Genomic DNA, 16098 nt, shown 5'->3' on the forward strand with positions numbered 1-16098 from the left:
TATAAATTTAACAATTTATCAGTCGTCTGTGGCTTTTTTTTTTTATTGATCTCATAAAATTTAATTGCAATCGTCTGCCCTAAAAAAAAAATAATAAATATTTATGTTTATAAATAATGTGATAATTTATTAATATCAACATACGGTTTTGTAATCTCTGATAAATTGAAAGCGTCGAATTATTTTCGCTCTCTTGGTTACTAAAATTTTCTTTTAAATTTCTATCCATTTAAAATGCAATTACACTAATTTAATAATTGCATAAATAATATGTACTTGGAAAATATTTAGGCACTTAAAAAAATCTAATCAGACAATTGGATGATTAATTAATGACAATAAAATCTTTATATATATACTTATATTTATTGCCTAAATTATACATAACATTTAATTATTCTATTTCTATTTAAATAGTAATTAATAATAAACTCCCTTAAATATCCTTGTCACACATTTTTTTTTTGTTTTTATTTATTTTTTTTTTTTTAATATTTTTTTGGGCCTTATTAATTTTTATAACCAAATGCCCAAAAAAAATTTTAATTGTAATAATAAAATAAAATTAATATATTTAAGTAATCTTGTAATTATTTACAATCTTGTTTTCTCATAACTCATGTTTATAAACAAAGTTTAAATTATAAACAAACAAAATTAGCTTTAATATTTTCTCTTGTGTAAAAAAAAAAAAAAGTTTAAACATAAATTTTGTTTCTGATATAAAATTTACATTTTAATTGACTGAGTTGTTTGTGTCATTATCGTCTTATCCTCATCTCCTTGCTTCATTTTATACATAATAATAATAATTGTAATGATAATAATAATAATAATAATAGTAGCAATTAATCTACGATCAAAATCAATAATCTTTTCACATCTTTAAATTAATGTCCTATCTAATAATTTAAATTTATTTATTTTCCTGACGTACAAGTGAAGCTTGAGTCTCAATGGACGTAAATAATATTAATAAAAATAAAATAAAAGAAAAAAAAAAGAAAAAAAAAGAGAAATTAATTAAAGATGAGATCGTTTTTACGAAATATTTAAACAGATTATGTCGCTGTAATTTTTAATAAATTGTCATTTGTTTTGTCAACAGCCGCAATGTGATCTGGTTTTTCTCCGCGGCTGTAACGTTCCCACATGCGTTTGTAAAGCATTTCCATTCCCAGTGCATACATTTTGCAATCAAACAATGGACTTTCTGATCTTGCTTTCCATACTTTTACTCTTATTGTTTTCAAACTGTTGAAAATAAAAAAAAAATTAGTTATTAATAAAAATTTTTTAAACTCTTGATTAAATGAAGTAAAATAAAAAACTTACAATTCTCTGTCGGTACCCAATCGTACGGCAATATCTTGGTACTCTTGTCTGGTCCTGGCCACCAACTCCGGACATCCTAGAGTATTAAGCTGACTGGCAGCAACTCTGGAGGCCAAGGTCTCACCAGGTAACGTAACAACTGGAGTACCGGTCCAGAGAACATCCATGCTAGTGGTGTGTCCATTGCAAAGTGGAGTATCAAGACATACATCTGCTAATTGTCCACGTCTGACGTGTTCCTCTTTAGCCGCGACATTGCTGAAGAGAATCCTGCCTGGGGCTAATCCTAATTGCTGAGCAGTAGCTTGCAAATTGGGTTCACCGACTGCGGGGAATCTCAGCAGCCATAGTACGGAATTAGGGACGTGTTTCAATATGTACGCCCACATATGCAGCGTAAGCGGATCTATTTTGTAAAGCTGATTAAAGTTGCAATAAACAACGGCATCCTCTGGCAATCCGTACTGTTGTCTCGTAGTAATTACAATACTCTGAGGTACTTCTTCACCTGTTGCTGTTTTAGTATTGACTGGAGTCGGCGCCATTCCATTTTGCACAACCACGCCGTTGACCGACATCTGGCACTGTCCTGAAGCAATCATTGTTTCAATAGGCGTTGTTGTCGGCAACTCGGCGATCTTCATTGATATCTCAACCGGCTTGTTCTTTGAATCAGCTACCACTATCTCGCGAATCTCTTTTACCATCGTATTTTCAATCATCGGTGACAAGTCAGTAGCATTTATAACAGCAACATTGTCCGCTAGTTTACCTTTCATGTTTAATTTATCGGTGAGAATCAGCCGTTCCTTCAAGTGTGGGAACATTTGTTTGTGATCTCCAATGAAGTAAGTGTGGGGCATGTAAGCAAGTTTTTCACTGTACTGGCTCGCTAATTCAACGGGTGAAGTGACCTCGTCGGTGATCAAGTAATCCATGAAACTGGCTCCCGAAGTACCTGGGTAACCCAACCACATAACTTGGATAGGAGCCGGACGTAGAGCAAATATTTCATTTCTAGCTCCTTTTGTGTAACCGTTCATATTTACTAAGATATGGATACCGTCGTTATTAATGCGATCAGCAGCTTTTCCATTACAGGGTATTTGAGATAGATCAATAAAGTGTTCAGCTTCACGAGCGATTTTAGAACGGAAATTAGTGCCGTCATCCGTGCTCAACGCGTAGCAGAATATTTCAACGTTAGATTTATCATGTAGACCGGGAATAGATTGCATGAGATGACTTGTCGGGTGATTACCAAAGTCTGAAGACACGTAACCAATTTTCAACCGTACCCCGGCTTCACGGGGATACTTGTAAGGCGGCTTGTGGAGAACGTGGATCTTTTCGATGCAGAGGTTGGCATGACGGGCGGCGATCGCCTTGCGGAACTCGTGAGACAAAGGATAGAGCATTGAATGATGAGGATGGACGCTGGGTAGCCGGTTTTTGTCCAATTGCTCGGCGACTATGGAGACGAGCTTCTTCATGCGTGCCTCGTAGTCAGTCCAGTCGCAAGCAATCTGCAAGCAGTGAGCGAGATTGCAGTACGCGTCCGGAAAATCTGGTTTGAGCTTAAGAGCTGTGCGGTATGACTGAATGGCTTCGGGAATGTTACCCGAGTCCTTGTGGATCGAGGCGAGATTCGAGTGTGCGTCTGCGAACGCCGGATTTATCTGAATAGCTCGAGTGTAGCATTGGAGAGCACCCTGGATGTCTTGCATCTCCTTGAGGGTATTGCCCATATTGGAGTAGGCATCCGCAAAGGTCGGCTGGATGCGGATCGCCTCTTTGTAGTGCATGAGGGCTTCATTGAGCTTTCCCTGCTGCTGAAGGACAGAAGCCAGGTTGCTGTGCGCGGCAGCAAACTCCGGGAAAACCTCAAGTGCTTTCAGATAGAGACGAGTCGCCTCCTCGATGTAACCTTGCTCACGTTTTATGTTGGCCTGTTTGAACACGTGGTTTTTTCACCAGTTAGTTTTATTTGATTACCAGAGCACGTTTACTTGGGAATAACTTTTTGTTTTATAGCTTACCAGATTATTAAGAGAGTCTGCGTGGGTGGGACACAGACGGAGGGCTGTGTTGTAGCATTCCTCGGCTTCGACCACTTGACCTTTCTCCTTGAGTGCATTTGCAAGATTACAGTAGGCATCAGGGAAATTTGGCTGAAGTTCAATTGCACGCCGGTAAGTATCAATTGCCAGATCAATGAGCCTGTTTATTAAATTATACATTTTTATTAAAACAATAAATATTTATTCTTTTTTTTTTTTTTTTTTTTTTATAAATACTTACCCCTGCTCATAATAAACACAAGCAAGATTTCCATGGACGACAGCATTGTTAGGACTTAAATTTAATGCTCTCAAATATGCAGCAACAGCTCTGTAAAAACAAATAATACATAAATTAATTTTAATACTCGTAGGATTAAATATTAAATAAAAAGTGCAGACCGATTGTGATCTGTATAAAAAATAACCACACGCGAATGAATATTTTTTTATTGATGTTGTTTTTTATAACTCGAGTACTCAAGAGTATCAGAGCACTAAAAGCTCAAAGACTTAATCTTGTTTGAAATATCTTTGGCCATTATCGAATAGACGTTTAAATATAAAAATATCAGAGTTATTTTTTTTTCTTTTTCTTTTTGAAGACCTCAATGAGCTTTCAGCTATCAGTTGAGTAAAATATTAAGTAAAAGTTTTAAATCGAGTAGCGAGATTGGAATTCCAATTGAGATTGAGATTTACTTCAATACCCGAATCGTAAAACGAAAAGTAAAGTAGAATTTAATGATAATGATGAAGATTGAAAGGAGATAAATTGACAGTAAAAAAAGTAGCCGGGGATTGAGAGATAGATCGAGGGACTGGGAATTGGGGATTCGGGACAACAGAAAAAGTAAGAGTGTAAAACCTCTTGATCCAGGACTTAATCCAAGCAAGGCATCCAGTTGGTACAGGACTAGTGACGACGTTTTCCAACTGGAGACGTATCGAAGGTCCGTCTGACGTCGAGGGTGAAATCACCGTGTAGACAATGACACATTGGTACTCCATACCTTATCCATCTCTAATTACTAATCGCTATTTATTTAAAACCCTCGCTCTTTTAATTCATTACCAGTTCTATTAATTCATTAGCTCTATTTGTTAGCAGTATCGAGTATTTTTTTTTTATAAAAATAAAAATATTTACGGCCGGTTATAGATTTGGAAAAAAAACCCTGTTTTTATATTTTTTTAATTAAACTAAGTATCAGTCTTTGTTTAGTTAATAAATATTTTATTTTCTCGAATTACGTGTTAGATGGCAGCTATTTCATTTCATTTCATTTTTATTATTTCTTTTTTGTTATTGGAATTTTTTTTCCGTAGCTCGTATAGAAATAGTGAAATGTGTTGATTGATATTTGTTGACACGCCTGTTTACAATAACACTCGCGTATTTTCGATTCCACTTTCCCTTATTTTTTTTTTCTTTTTTTTTTTTTTTTTAATCAACTCTTCGAGATTAAAAGGAAATTTTTATTAATACTAAATTCACTTTCAAATTTAATTAAATTTATCACTTTAAATTTACTAGACTCTAGATATTTAAAACTCAATAAATTTATAATATTTAGTAAAAAAAAATTATCAATGTCTAGTTTATTAATATTATTAATCAATAATTTATATAAAAAATCTTTTTAATAACTGATTAAACAATAAATATAAAAAAATTCTATCGATAAAAATAAATTTAAAAAATTGAATACGAAGTTAATTGATAGTCGAAGAGTTACAAAGCTAATTATTTATTATTATGGAAGAAGTAAATATTAAAGGTAGAGATAAAATAGTTTTAAAGGTAATAGTATATAGAAATAGAGAAACGATGTGTTCGAGGGACTACGAACTAAACTACTGGCTTTGGTCGCCGTATCACAAGTTGCGATAGGGGTATACTATAATTCCGATTGCCTAAGAGCCGGCGTCAACGTCAGAGTCGGAGTCGGCGTCGGCGTCGAACGCACCACCTAGTGTACCTATATATCTTCGACGTACATTCAGTCTCTTGTGGATTATACGGCATCCAAACGTGCTCTGTAGACTGAGGAATAATGCCTTAGTGCTCCTGGTCTTTTATGCCCTGACTTATACTCCGAAACTAATGCAAACTCGTGTGCTCCATTGTACTGGTGGGTTACGGAGGTGCCAGGTAATTTGTATCTACTTTCAGTGGGCTTTTACAGCCGACACGGGTAGCTACAGATACATCCAAAGTTTACTACACACCCTCGTAGTCGTTTTTTATTTTTTATTTTTTCTTTCTTTTTACTCCTCTCTAGTTATAGAGACAGATACTGATGGGGACTACATGATAGCACATTAGCCGTTCGTTGCTCCGTCTACTTTTACTTTGTTCCATTCTACTGCGATATTATTTCGCGGCGCCAGACGACCATTTATTATTTTTTTTTTTTTTGACTACTTTTTTTTTATCGTTCAATTATTTATTAACAACAACTGATGTTTATATCAATTGCTCTTTTATATTTGAAATCAATAGAAACATTTTTTAAAATAAAAAATTCAAATAATTTTGACAATAACGGATATTAAAAAATACTAAAATTTAAATTTAAATAATTATGCGATTTTTTTACGTTTTTTTTTTTTTTTGAATTAATAGTTAGTATTTTAGTATCGATTTACCAAAAGCTTGAAAACCGGAAGCCAGCAAACGCCCATTCAACATTTGCTTGCTCATGCGCTATTTTATTTACCCCGTTCATGTATTACCACAATAACAATAACAATAATAATAATAATTATTATTATTACTAATTATTTAGTTTAGCAATTAATTCAACTAAACATACTTGAAGTTTAATTTTAAATTCATAGAAACATCTAAATAATTTATTCAAATTCATTGAGTGCACTTTAAATTATTCGCATAGTTTTGAATAAATTTATTTATTTCAATAAATTAAATTTATATCGCCTGTAAAATGAGACATAAATTACATAGTTTTTTTAATGGTTCAATTAAGGTCTTTTCTTGTTTTCATTAATATAAATATCTGTAAAAACTTTGTCAAAGTTCTTAGTCCATTTAATTAATAGGTCTCGGGAGTAAAAAAACAAGTTAATAAAAATTAAAGAAATTCTCAGTGTTTTTACTACTCAATACTTTCAACTCTTATTTTTTAAATCGATTATTTTCTTCGATTATGATAAACATAAAATATTATTTATAAAATTTTAATTTTATATTTATTGTTGGCTAGAAATATAATTCATAAAAAAAAATGTCTCCAAGTTAAAGAAGAAATACTTTGGTAATACTTTGGCACAAATAAGACAATAAAATTTTTATACTATTACATCACGAGAGATATAAATGATATATACATTTATCATACATAAATCAATAGACAATATAACGGCACATACTTTTAAATAGAGAATAGCGCTTTGTCGAAAATAAATTTCCCAAATAAATAAAACACCAGTCAAAACTATGAATAGTAGCGTAATAAAGAATTTATTTAAATGACTAAAGACAATGGAGTGTTAAATAATAGGCACTTTTTTTATTTTTACTCGTATAAAACGGTGAATAGTTAAAGATAATTGAGAAAACTCAAGTCATCATTGAGATGAATTAGAACGTGTAACAGCTGAGTTTTATTGTAATATAGTTTTAGACTTTTTTTTTTCTACTTTTCCTGTTCTTTTATATGACGACCATTTGGCCAACCGTGTAATGAAAAGGAAGATAAAAAAATAAAGACCGATCCTTTATAGCGTCATACAGACAATGAGAGCGATAAAAGAGGAATGATTTTCTATAGTTGGAGTTTGTAGAAAAAAAAAATACATATATGTGAGTATATGTGTTTGGTGTACGTGTGTGGATTCAGGATCAATTTCAAAGGATTTAATAAAAATAAAAGGACAGAAAAAGTTTTAAGGTTTCAGATCCGGAGCTAAATATAAAAGGAATTGAATAAGGTTAAAGAGCAAGCTAAAAAAGTTAAATTGTAGTCTATTTTATCTAATGGTTTTCTTTTTCTGTAATAACTTTGGACCTTCAGAAAATTTTTGGCTGTAAATAAATTATGAATTCTCTTAGACAAACTTTTAAAACATTTTTTTTTTTCGAGTTATTTATAGAGATGAAAAAAATAAAATACTTTAGTTTTAAAGGTACAAGAAAGAAAATGTAAGACTCGAGATTATCAACTTCAGGTTTATTTCCTGACGTAAACAACTCAGTCATTTTTATTTAGCACAAACTTTAAGACTGTCGTTTCGTTATTTCATTCGACCGCCGATCAAATTGTGCAAATAAAAATTATATCGGGCAGAGAGCTGATAAAAAAAAACTAGTCGATTGATCACGTAATTCTGGAGTTACAAGATTTCCGTACGGAAGAACATAAAAACGTACGAGTGTACGGTATTTTATTTTGCGGACAGATTAAAGTAAATTAACTTAGCGCTGAATGCAACTTGTTTATTATAGTGCCCTCTGTGTGCTAGAAAGTTTTTATTATGTTAATTCGAATAAATACAAGTGTAACGGCAGAAAATTATGCGAGTAAGCGTGTCACGCCTGAGGCGTACAGTAAATTGCACTTATAATAATTTCAATTATTAATTAGCTGTAGCATTTAAATTTGAATTTAATCTGATAAAATTTTACGGTGAAAAGATTTTTTTTTTACTTTATTAGCATAAAATATTACTAATTTTTTTACCCAGTGAAATAAAACTCATAAAAGGTTTTAAGAAGTTTTTTTTTTACTTATGACCACACGTCAGGCCAGAGAGGATCAGAAAAGATGCCTGTCAATGTATTTTTTGAGTTCAGATGCATATGAGAGTGAATGAAGATAAATGAGGATGATACTATCTATGGTTTTTCACGAAGAGTAGCCGGTAACTTTGCTCCTGTTGAGAATAACCCATCACAACATTAACGTTTTTTGTCCATTACGATGTCCTCTAAGTAGATAAGGCCCAAAATTGCGAGAAAAAAAATTTTTTTGACTTATCAATTGTTATATGAGGATTGTCTGTAAGAATCTTATTTTTTTAGGCCAAAGAAAAAAAAATCTTTTTTTGAGCTTCGAGAGCTCAACAAATTACGTATAGCCACGTTTTCGAGTGCTCTGAGCTCGAAAAATGGCGAGAAGTTTTGGTTTGCTAACAGGGTCAACCTCGTTTCAAATTTATTTTTTCTGAGTTTTACTTTTCCGATTCGTTTGGTTTTAATGGAATTTTTGTTATTAAAAAGTAAAACGGCAACTCTAATAAACTAATAACAAAACCGATCTGTTCTCAGTTCTGTCGAAACTCTATTTTTATTAAAAAACTAAAGTTAACATTATTAAATCACGATGTGCTTGTTTTTTTGCCCTTTTTTTTTTTTAAGCGATCGTTAGAGTACCTTGAACAATCAAGGATACCGATAATTATGATGCGGTTAGTTTGCGGTCTAAACTTCGCTCGTTTACTTCACGTTTAGTTATATTTGGATATCATAATTGCTTGTTGAGGGATCCAACGTTTAACATGATAGTAATTAAATGTGAATAATTCAAATTATTTTATTATTAGATTAAACAATTAAGTACACGCTATCAATTAATAACTGATAATTTTCGTTATTGTCCATTAAAAATTTTAATAACAATAATAATAAGGCCCAAAATTACATCGAATTTTATGAAATTACATGAAGATTGTCTTCAACGCAGTTATCTACGTCACTGCAATTTTGATTATTTTTTCCCCACCAGTTTAACAACATAAAATATATTATTATAATTATAGATATATATGGAAAATATATGTGGAAAATATTTTTACTGAGAAACGATTTTCCACAAGAATGTACTCAATTTTTCTTATAAACGTGAGAGTTGAAAGTCAATAAAGAGGAAGAGATCGAAAGAAAATAAAATTCCTCAATAAAATATCGAAATATTCGTTCCACTTAAAGGGGTTTATTTTTATTTTTTATTCTCGAGTAGATATTAAATAATAAATCACAGAGGAGCCTGAAGGACGTGGGGAAATAAATAATCTGCGTGAAGAAGACTACTCGAGGGTTAAGTTGAGGATTTTTAGATCGATAAAAGGGTTCAAGCAACACTTTCACTGGTTCCACACCCTCAAGATCCTCTGATAAAAGCCAAAGATATAAACGATAAAATAATTCACCTTCAACTAAAAGTTTTATTGTCATGAAATTATTTTTTTTATCAGTAATCTGATTATTTATTTATTTCCTCGATATAAATTTATATTTTATATTCGTCCTTGAAGCTTATCAGACAAATAGCGGAAGCCGATTAAATTGATTCATAAATTGGAATAATTATTTTACGGAAATATCTTTTATTATTATAATTATTTTATGAATATTAATTTAAAACTTTATTATTTGTCACTAAAGTTGGATGTTTTTAAAACTCTAAACTAAACTTTTTACTGGTGTCCAAAAATTAAATTTCAAATTTTTAAAGTTAATTAAAAAAATTAACAGTCTGTTTTTGTAAAAGATTGAACTCGACGATTTCTAAATAGTAAATTAACCAAAAATATACTGGACTTACCGATCAAAAATTCTCGCTTCCTTGAGGACATTTCCGAGATTAATGTAAGCGTCGAGGAAATTAGGATCTAGAGCAACTGCTTTCTCAAAATGATGAATAGCGAGCCATATTTCACCTTGTGCATTGAAAACACAACCTAGATTACTCCAGGCAACGGCAAAATCCGGCCGCGTCTCAATGGCCTTCAGGTAACAAGCCTAGAGTCAAATAAAACATAAACAAATTAGCCAAAAAAAAAACATTATTCGCGATCTTAAATACAATGGCGCGCCGCGCGTTTCGCCCGTCTCTCTATTTATATATTTTACTTTGTATAATAATAATAACAACAATAATAATAATAATAATAATAATGATAATAATAATAATAAAATATAATTTTAATTGCCGCGCTGCTGGCATTGCGACGTGCTCCGACCAGTGCTCTGGATCTTTAGCAAGAAAGAATCACCTGTCGTTTCCTAAATAATTATTTTATATTATTAACTCATCAAAAGCGCTGATGGCTATTATATGAATTCTTTCTTCCTATAAATCGGAAAACACATCGCAATTTATTTAAAATTCTAACCCAGGATGTTGTTGAATGTCCTCCTAGATAAATAAATTTAATAAAGTTTTTTATATTTTTAAATTTAACTTGAAAAAAAAATATCTCAAAGAATTTATGTTTATTATTAAGTAAAAAAATTCATATGACAAGTAAAAAAATAAATAAAAATAAATATTTAAATTATAATAATAATAAGTATAATTAATTAAATTTCCTTGAGACTTGTTTCTTCAATAATGATTTATGTCTGTTGTTAACTAGTGTCGACTTGTGTTTTATTATAAGGAAACACTGGATGTTGATGAAGGTAATGAGCATAATTATTATGATTAATGAGTAAGGATATTAAAACGCGCGTAAAAATTTCACAGAGTTTATTAAATTTTTGCTTAAGAGTTTCCTGAATGCGTCTGGATTACTCTTTAGCAAACTTAACAATCTTTAATCATTTTTTAATATTTTAAATTTCATTTATAATTATTGACATTCAATTTTAATTAAATTCAAAATTAAAGACCTGTGATATTTTTAAAGGGATGCAGAAAAAAAATTAAAAAAAAAAGAAACAAAAAAAAAATAGTACGCGCAATGCGAGAGGCGGGCTTGCATAAATACACTGTAATAAATTCCGTACCTAAAGAAGAGTAAATAAAGGGGATATGCGGTTTGGTCGATCTCAAAGGATAATTGGATTAAAATATAAAATTTAATTTAAATATTTATTTAATAAAGGATCTAAAGGATTTTTTTTTACACTAATAGTAGTGTTGAAAAAATAAAAAAAAATAATTAAAGAGCTGATAAAATAAAAAAGGAGTGGAGTGATAATAAATATGGATAAGATCTGGTGAAGAAGGATAGAGATCGACCTTGGGATCTACATTACCTTTGGTATACCCTTTGGTAGGTTGACGGTAGGTATGGGTCGCAAGCTCTCTCATACACTAAACGTATAGACACTCTGAGGAGAGACACATTGAGTGTGTGTGTGTGTTACTGAACGAACCGGACTCTCGGTAGTGAGATTTCACCCTGATGTAGCAACCAGTATGGGATGATACCGATTGAATAGATCCAACTTCCTCTCCTAGAGTTGATAATCCCGTGACAACAACAAGACAGCTGCGTTAATGTCTCTTCAATACACTCTATCTCTCCCATCTCCTCTCTCTTAAAACCCCCTTATTCTATTTATCACTTACAGATAACTTTATTTTTTCTTTTTTATTTATTTACTTTTATCAATTTTCTAATAAATTAATTTATTTATTTTGCTAAAACTTTATTTCATAATTTCATTGCTCGAGTTAATAAATATTATTTTCTGTTAAAGAAATAAAAAAGATAAAATCATATTAATCCATTGAAAGTTCTTAAGAATCGTTTTATTGTTAAATTAAATGCAGATAACTTTCTTTTTTTTTATTGTCGCGCTTATTTCATTTTGCATTAAATATATTTACAAATTAAAATATTTATTCATTTTATTATTTACAAACCAATTAATTCTTCTTTAATAATAGTAATTTTTTTAATTTTAAAAAATGATTTAATTAAATTTTGTAAATATATTTTTTTATCCGCCAGCGCCGCGCTGCTTAGACAGAATACTTGACTAAAATTTTTTTTCAATATTATAAATAAAATATTTAATTAATTTCAATAATAGTAATAAATCATTTTAGAATATGTTAAATATTAATGATTTATTTTTGTATGATTGGTATAATTTTTAACGATAATTATTATCTATAAAAATAAAAATAAATCATTTTAATTTTATGAATTAAAATATTTCATGTTGAATAATTATTTAAAATTTATTTGATATTAAATAATAATTGTCAAGTATCCTCGCGCAAATAATGCATGTGATGATAAAAAACCTAATGAATACATATATTGCTGTACAAAAAAAAGTGATAAATTAATTTAAAATGAGAGCTAATGATGAACTTAATTATCGCGCGCATCGATCTTATTTTAATAATATATATCTATTTCATTTTTATCATTAATCATTGCGTGTCAAATAAAATAAGATCAATAACAAACACATTGCACATGGAAGCATTTTAATAATTTAAAAATTTAAATTCAAATGATTCCATGTCGCGCAAATTTCCGTCTGCATGTTGAATATTTTTATTAAATTTTTTTTCCATCTCGCACTCATCTAATAAAAAATATACAGACGGAATTTAAAATGCCAAAATATAAGTCTGCAATCAAAATTATAAATAGTTTTGTTTCTGATTTGTTTCAATTCTACTTTAATTATTAAAATTCAACTTATTTATTTTTTAATTTTGATAACAGACGCGCGCCGCGCAGCATAAAATCAGCCAGCATTAAAAAAAAAAATTATTTTAAATATAAAAATAAAGATAGCTTTCTGCATTGAGCAATTAAATTAAAATCAAATTAAAATCGCTCTACGCATTGCTTAAGAACTTTATTGGAGGCACATGCACGTTATGTATTAGTACTCTTTAATTAAATAATAATAACAATAGTAATAATAAGTGTCATATTTTTGAAAATAAAACGAAAAAAAAATAAATAAATAAAGTTAATAAAATAAAATAAACAAAAAAAAGTAAAAAAACTAAGAGTACTAATTCATATTATTGTGACACGTGATAAAATTTGTTGTCTATTTTAAATTACAGTTACCTTAGCTTCATCAAGTCTTGCTAATGCTTTCAAAAGATTACCAAGATCACTGCGGACACAGTAGAGATCCTGAAAATAATAATAAAATAGAGTTTAATTTCATATATTTTTAAATATATGTTACTGTAGAGCTGGTGTTTGTTCCCGGCAAAACTATGGATTAAATCTGGCCTGGATTACTTACCGGATTGTATTGCAAAGCAGTGACGTAAGCTTGAACAGCTTGTTCCATGTCTCCAGCAGCCACCAACGCGGCAGCCAAGTTTATATATCCATCAATAAAGTCTGGCTTTAGTCGTACCGCATGTCTGTAGTTTTCCAGAGCTTCCTGAAGTTGTCCTCGTTCCTTGTAGACGTTTCCTAAATTACTGTAAGCTTCTGCTAATAATGGATTTTGTTTTATAGCAAGACTGCTGTAGTGTGCTGATCTAAAAAAAAAAATATTCATTTAAATAATTAATTTATAAATCATTAACATAAATAAATAAATAAATAAATATTTACTTTTCAAGACGTCGACACTGGAAATGAATTGAAGATAATAATAATAAAACACCAGTATTATTTGTTTCTTGTCGCCATAACTGCATACAGTGTCTTTCAGCATTTTCATAATCTCCAGATTGATATTCACGATGTGCCAACTCCAAAAGCCCTAAAACAAAAATTTAAACAACAAAACTTTTATTAATAACAAAAACAGAAACATGAAAAAAAAATAATAATAAAAAATAAAATAAATTACTAACAATATGAATTATTAATTAATTTAAATTCAACTCCATCATTTAATTCACCTTCTTTATTATCTTTAGGAACGACAACAAGATTTCGACCGCCATAATATTCATTACCAGGACTTTCGTTCTTTTTATTAAACTGATTCAGCGAAATAACGTTTGTTATTTGAGGATTCATTTTTCAGGCAATAGTTTTATAAAGCAAATAGTTAAATAATCTTTAAAATGTTTATCAGTTCGGCTGTTCACACACGAGACTGTTAATTAGCATATGACCTGACACACCGAATGATATATATTTTTGTTTTTATATTATTAAGTACAACGTACAGTTTGTAGAAAAGCAACTGCGTAATCTTTTACTGTTACAATTTATAACATTACCGACCAAATTTCACCCTGCGTTTGAATTATATCCAAAGGAAGGGAGCACACATAGACCCACACAATGCCAAGGATAGGGGACTCGAGGTAAATGCAATGAACTAGAGGGGAATGTGGTAAAATAAACCAGGGATGTAATTACTATTTACGGCACCCGATTACAAATTTTTTCTATTTAAATTAAATAAATTAATTAATTACTTAAGTAAATCATCTATTTAATCAACTAACAAATTTTCTAACTTTTTTAAAATTATTTTCTGCAACAGAAAATTTTTGAGTAAATTTAAATTATCTAAAAAAGGTGAAAATGATTTATTGGTATAAATTTTTAAAATATTAAACTGAAATTGATTTGTTTGATACGTCACTGCCAGCGAGGTATTGTAATGGAAATAAATGGAATGGAAGGAAACATTTTAGTTGTATAGTTTATGTGTAAAGCAGATGTTTTCTGGAATATTCCACTGGTTTATTTTTCATAAATTAAATATTATAGGCATGAAAATATAGGAGCAGTAGCTACTACGTAAATTCTCACTTTCTAACTTTTTTATCAAATATCCAAAACAAAATAATTTTATGGGTTCAAAGATTAACTTTGAGGTTTTAAATTTAAAATATTAAATAAGATTTATTTTAAAATTTATATAATCCATAAGTAATTACGGTTAATATAGATTGGATTGGATTATAATTATTAAATTAAATAGTTTTAGTTAATTAGAAAATTTAATTGATTTAAATTACTCGGCTTGCGCATAGCAATCTGTATTATTGGTTTCACGTAACAAAGAAACCTGATCAATACATGTGAACACGTGTTCATTGTTAATCTACTTTTAATATAGATATATATTATACATATGTTAATTTTCCTGTCAATTCATATTAATAAATAACTATAAATAGTAACGTCTGTATTATTTTTAATTTATTTAGTAAAGTCGAGTTGACTTTCAAGTTTTTTAATTTCCATTAGATAATTTAAAAAATTATAAATTAATAGTAATTATTATTAAAATAATATAATTAATTTAAAATACTCACCAACTGTTGACAGTTGTTGTATTTCGTTCATTTTTAATATAACACTAGCACCTGCAATTTGCTGATGTCCCTGTTGGGCCTGAGATGCTTGCATTTTGTCTCGAATTATTTATATTATTAAATCACCCAGTGATTATTCTCGAAATGATAATTGTGACAATAAATTTAAATTGTACATTCGATTTCAAGTTATATTTTTAATTACCCTTACTCTTATTATTTTTCTTTGTCTTTGTGGTCTTTTGTACTCAAGTCACAAGTCACTGGTTGGAAAAAAAAAAACTATTCCCGAAACTACCAGATAATCTTATTTACGTTTTGTTGCAGTGTAACCGAAACATTAGATTTAAATTGTAACGTTTAAAAGCCTCCACGTTAATGAATCGTTTAAAAATGCGATATCGTTCGCGATAAATCTACGAGATATTTAAAGACGCCATTTTTAATTGATTTGCAATCCGTGACCTGGCTGTTAGCTCTTTCTCTCTTTCTTGTCTTTTTACTCCAATCAATTGACGTACAATTTTTTATACTTCAATTCCATTTGAACTTTTATTCAACTTTAAGACCCTCTAATTATTATTTTTCATAAAAATTATTAATTAATTGTCACTTTTATTTCAATAAAATTAATAATAAAATTTATTAAGTCGTAAATTTATATTTCAAATTTTTTTTGGGTTCGAGGTTTTAAATTCAAAATGGCGGCAACTGTCACCAAAATTATTTTA

At 29.8% G+C, this 16098-nt stretch overlaps 1 protein-coding gene across 2 annotated transcripts; it reads right to left on the bottom strand.

The window, feature by feature from the left end:
- Positions 1 to 446: 446 nt before the first annotated feature.
- On the bottom strand, positions 447 to 15953 carry LOC103572800 (UDP-N-acetylglucosamine--peptide N-acetylglucosaminyltransferase 110 kDa subunit). Of its 2 annotated transcripts, none has more exons than XM_008551579.2 (9): positions 13943 to 14389; positions 13698 to 13848; positions 13378 to 13621; positions 13194 to 13262; positions 9965 to 10161; positions 3637 to 3726; positions 3375 to 3555; positions 1336 to 3284; positions 447 to 1254 (listed from the first exon to the last, which is right to left on the bottom strand). In XM_008551579.2, exons 1-9 carry the CDS (start codon positions 14109 to 14111, stop codon positions 1062 to 1064), a joined length of 3243 nt encoding a protein of 1080 aa, XP_008549801.1. In that variant the 5' UTR covers positions 14112 to 14389; the 3' UTR covers positions 447 to 1061. The 2 variants fall into 2 exon arrangements, with proteins under 2 accessions (XP_008549801.1, XP_008549802.1); XM_008551580.3 differs by lacking the exon at positions 13943 to 14389 and adding an exon at positions 15368 to 15953 and having other exon boundaries at positions 454 to 1254.
- Between the last annotated feature and the right edge of the window lie 145 nt (positions 15954 to 16098).

Source organism: Microplitis demolitor, chromosome 6 (assembly GCF_026212275.2).
Source record: "Microplitis demolitor isolate Queensland-Clemson2020A chromosome 6, iyMicDemo2.1a, whole genome shotgun sequence".
In the NCBI taxonomy this organism is placed as follows: domain Eukaryota; kingdom Metazoa; phylum Arthropoda; class Insecta; order Hymenoptera; family Braconidae; genus Microplitis; species Microplitis demolitor.

Excerpts from the sequence above, each read along its gene's own strand:
- LOC103572800 (XM_008551579.2), bottom strand. The coding sequence starts at position 14,111 with ATGAATCCTCAAATAACAAACGTTATTTCGCTGAATCAGTTTAATAAA. Across the intron at positions 13,849-13,942 it reads ATTAATTAATAATTCATATT|GGCTTTTGGAGTTGGCACAT; the intron begins GTTAGTAATTTA and ends TTTTTGTTTTAG. Across the intron at positions 3,285-3,374 it reads CAGACTCTCTTAATAATCTG|GCCAACATAAAACGTGAGCA; the intron begins GTAAGCTATAAA and ends GTGTTCAAACAG.